We start from the raw sequence: 3,937 nt of genomic DNA on the forward strand, positions 1-3,937 counted from the left end.
AAGCAGTTCAAGAGTCAATAGCAGGATATCTTCTAGAAAAAGTGCTAAATCCCAACGGCGAGTTCTACTTTGATCTAAGGAACTAATGATGTAAATTAAATGTTTATTGATATCGTTATTTTCGAGAACAAGATTATGAAAGTGTTGTATATATACATATATATCTATAATATATATAGTTTCATACTTTATTCAAATATAATAATGCTCGAGATGAGAATTAGATGTAATTATATGCGTGCGTGTATTTATATTAGCAGCGTAGAATACGTACATAAAAACATATTATATATTGAACAAATATGTGTAACTGAACTGAAAACAAATTAAACAAAAAAAAAGAAAGAAAAAGAACCTTTAGTCCCGGTTGGGGTTACCAATCGGGACTAAAGGGTGCGGCCAGATTTGCTCGGCTGGAGGGCCTTTAGTCCCAGTTGGTAACACCAACTAGGACTAAAGGTCCATCTTTAGTCCTGGCTCGATGACCCGGGACTGAACGTTCCACCTTTAGTCCTGGGATCATTGTCCCAGCGCGGTAACCGGGACTAAAGGCCATTACCGCCCGGGACAACAAGTCCATTCTGTAGTAGTGACTACGAGTTCATGGCAATACTGGTTGCACTGGGATTCAGCACAGCAGTTGGGTATGCAAGAATAGATCCAATTAGTATATGCCGCATTTGATATTATTAAGTTCAAATACATTATTGACATGCTACACTATTTGAATAACAAAAATGTTGTGGACTCTCTCCAGCATTCGGGTGTCCAACGAGCTGGGTGCAAAGAGGCCCATGGAGACAAAGTTTGCAGTGCTTGTGGCAGTATCAACGTCCATCTTCATGGGAGCAATCTTCATGGGCGTTGTCCTCATTTGGAGGACAAGCTTGCCAAAGCTTTTCAGCGACAGCGAGGAGGTGATACATGGAGCTTCCAAATTGGGGCTTCTTCTCGCTCTGACCGTATGCATGATTAGCATCTGTCCTGTACTATCAGGTAGTACCGCTTCACATGCATGGCAGGGTGTCAAATAAATTTTATTTCGTTTTTGCTCTAAATTAGACACAGCTCCCTGCAAATTGATGTAGTACGTATATTATGAAAAGATATATGAAAGTCCAGTGTGTGTTTTTTCTCAGGCATCGCAGTGGGAGCAGGGTGGCAAGTGTCTGTGGCATTCATAAACATCGGTTGCTTCTACTTAGTGGGCATTCCAATGGGTATCCTGTTCGGCATCAAGCTAAAACATGGCACAATGGTAAACTAACATTCAGTTAAAAATAAGTATCTACTTCAGAATTAACTACAATGCTGTTTGATCACCTGAAGCAATATATGTTTGTATTCATTTCTTTGTGGAATATTCAACTTAACTTTGCAGGGCATATGGATGGGCATGTTGACAGGCACGTTTCTCCAAATGGCTATACTTCTTACCATTATCCTCACAACAAACTGGGATAAACAGGTACTACATTTACTCCCTGTTAAAAATTTCTTTTTGAGGAAACCCTGTTCAAAAAATTTCTAGCTGGTGAATGTGTGTTTTGAAAAGTTATGTATGAAACTGGGTGTAACTATTACAGGCTGCGCTAACAGAAGTGAGAATGGCGGAATGGGGAGGAAAGGAGAACCTACCACTGATGAAATCTCCACATACAGATGATCAGATGACACCTGCACAAGAGAAAATGTTGGCGCAGCCGCAGGACAGCAAGAACGTAGACTTATTGCACACAGAATGATCAGAGAGTATATTGATTTCAGTTTTAGACAATATTTTATTGTTGTTAACAGCTAAAATGGGATTAAAAGACTCGAAGATGGACTGGAAAATCATGGGAAAAAAACGAATTTGTATAAAATTGGGCAAGTTTACAAACTCCATTAAAAAATCGGCCCATGTTGTGCTTTTCCTTTGAAAAATCGATCCGATCTCACGGGAAACTTATAGTTTACGTGTGAAATAAATTTTTTGTTGGGATAAGACACCCATTCGATTTATACAAGATTACAGCCGATTGAGAGATCTATCTACCGAATCATAAAAAAAACACCTCTACCTTTATGTTTAACCTAAACCCTATCTTTTTCAACCTCTCTACTATCCAACACTTCAACGGGATTTGCCAGCGTTGTAGGTGGCCTTGACAATCATAGGACAACCCCATTGTGTGTCTCCTTGACGGACCTTCCTAGAACGCATTTGTGGATTTTTCCCGTAAAGAACTAGTGTCAAATAACTAGTGTCAAATCAGACTTGTTGACTTGCTTCTGAAAAATAGTTGTAAGTTATTTGGTTGAAACTAGTATAAAACCTACTCTCTCCCTACCTCCCTTAAAATAGGTGTGAAACAGTTCTCTATTTGCACCCATTTTGAAAAGTAAATAGCTTAAAGTAGAGTCCACAATGCTTTCAAAACTGTACTACACAAAAGCAAACCTCTGAAAAAAGCAGCTTCTGGTTTTACCTGTTTGGTTGGTTTTCTATTTTTGCCAATAGAAGAACTTTTCAAAAGCTCTACCAAACACGTCCTAATTTTGTTCAAGCCCAAGAACAAGAGAATCTAGCAAGTTTATGGATAGCTATAATAAGAGCATCTCCAAGAGATCTGCTAAAAATAGATGTCAAATTCTTTAATTTAGCCATTATGTAAAATAAAAAACCTCTCAAAAAGAAAGTGAACTGCAACAACCTTACTAAATAGCTCACCGCATCATCTTTTTTCAGGCTCCATGGTGCAGTAGTCCGCCGCCAGAACGTCACCGGGCCTTTGCTTCCTCCGTGATCGGCCACCTAGACACAACCATCACGGTGGTAGCTCGACTCGTTGGCTAATTGCACCCAAGCTACAACAGCGGCCATGCTACGTATGTGACGCCTGTGCATCCGGCCTTGGCTAGCACCTGGAGGAGTCGCCCAATCTATCAAAATCGAATGTAGCCGGTTGGAAAAGGGATTGGCGCCGTTATGACTAGGAAGGATGGGGAAGGAGTACGTACAACGCAGGGCAGTGCTCCGATGGCGGATGCGACAAGCTTGCGTAGTGCCACGGCGTGATTTTTTGAGGAGCTCGAAGGGGTAGGGCAGCGTGATGAGGAACATGCATGTGGAGTGCTCGAAAGGGCAGCCGACGACTCGGCGACTCACGACGGGGAACGGCCAGGACAGCACGGCAACCGGCCGCATGTGTGCGAAGCCACATGGGAAAGAGAGATAGCAAGCGGTGCTCGCTAGCTTTCTTTGGCCACCGAGATTCACGGAATAGATGGCTGGGTATTTTACGATTCCAGATACAACATCTGTTGGAGTCTATTTTGTAGCACAAAATGTCTAAATCTGATTCCATACTAGGAATAGCAACTCTTTTGGAGTTGCTCTAAAAGGGAGGAAACGAGAGATGAAATTCCTGTTTTTTCTCAAGATGCATCTGCTAGTGGATCGATCCTAGTTGCTACTTGCTAGCCAACCTCAATATGAGATATCATTTGGCTTTTTCAACAACTAGACGGGCTATGCATCAGCTAACCAACCCAATTTAGCCAATTCAGCGACTGAAACCCGTATGGCCAAATTAGCGAGTTTGGTAGTACCATTGCGTAGCCATTTGTTTTCACCACGTGAGCCAATAGCAATGTAGTAGCACCACGGTCTCTTTACCTCGTAATACGGTGCCTGATTTCTGTAAATTCAACGGTGAAGATAATAAAACGACAGGAGAGCACGTTACCATGTTTCTTACTCAATTTGGTGAAAGCTAGTACCATGGAACATACGGGAATTTGTAACTATTCATTATCTCTTATTGGTAATGCTTTCTCGCGGTTTTCTTCTTTGCATCCTTGCTCCATTGGTTCTTGGGCACAGCTGGATCGAGAAAATTTGTGCAAACATTTTTACTACGGAAACAATGAGCTTGAATTGTCAAATTGTAAG

At 41.5% G+C, this 3,937-nt stretch overlaps 1 protein-coding gene across 1 annotated transcript; it reads left to right on the plus strand.

Moving 5' to 3' along the window:
* The first annotated feature begins 598 nt into the window (after positions 1-598).
* LOC136490966 (protein DETOXIFICATION 29-like) lies at positions 599-1,865 on the plus strand. Its single transcript, XM_066487181.1, has 5 exons — positions 599-644; positions 758-996; positions 1,140-1,258; positions 1,382-1,468; positions 1,587-1,865. Exons 1-5 carry the CDS (start codon positions 604-606, stop codon positions 1,743-1,745), a joined length of 645 nt encoding a protein of 214 aa, XP_066343278.1. The 5' UTR covers positions 599-603; the 3' UTR covers positions 1,746-1,865.
* The last annotated feature ends 2,072 nt before the right edge of the window (positions 1,866-3,937 follow it).

This window comes from Miscanthus floridulus, chromosome 1 (assembly GCF_019320115.1).
Source record: "Miscanthus floridulus cultivar M001 chromosome 1, ASM1932011v1, whole genome shotgun sequence".
In the NCBI taxonomy this organism is placed as follows: Eukaryota; Viridiplantae; Streptophyta; class Magnoliopsida; order Poales; family Poaceae; genus Miscanthus; species Miscanthus floridulus.

What these genes read in the sequence shown, in the direction of transcription:
- LOC136490966 (XM_066487181.1), top strand. Translation starts at nt 604, where the DNA reads ATGGCAATACTGGTTGCACTGGGATTCAGCACAGCAGTTGG. An exon ending in GGATTCAGCACAGCAGTTGG is followed by an intron (nt 645 to 757) that starts GTATGCAAGAAT and finishes GACTCTCTCCAG; the next exon opens with CATTCGGGTGTCCAACGAGC. An exon ending in CATCTGTCCTGTACTATCAG is followed by an intron (nt 997 to 1,139) that starts GTAGTACCGCTT and finishes GTTTTTTCTCAG; the next exon opens with GCATCGCAGTGGGAGCAGGG.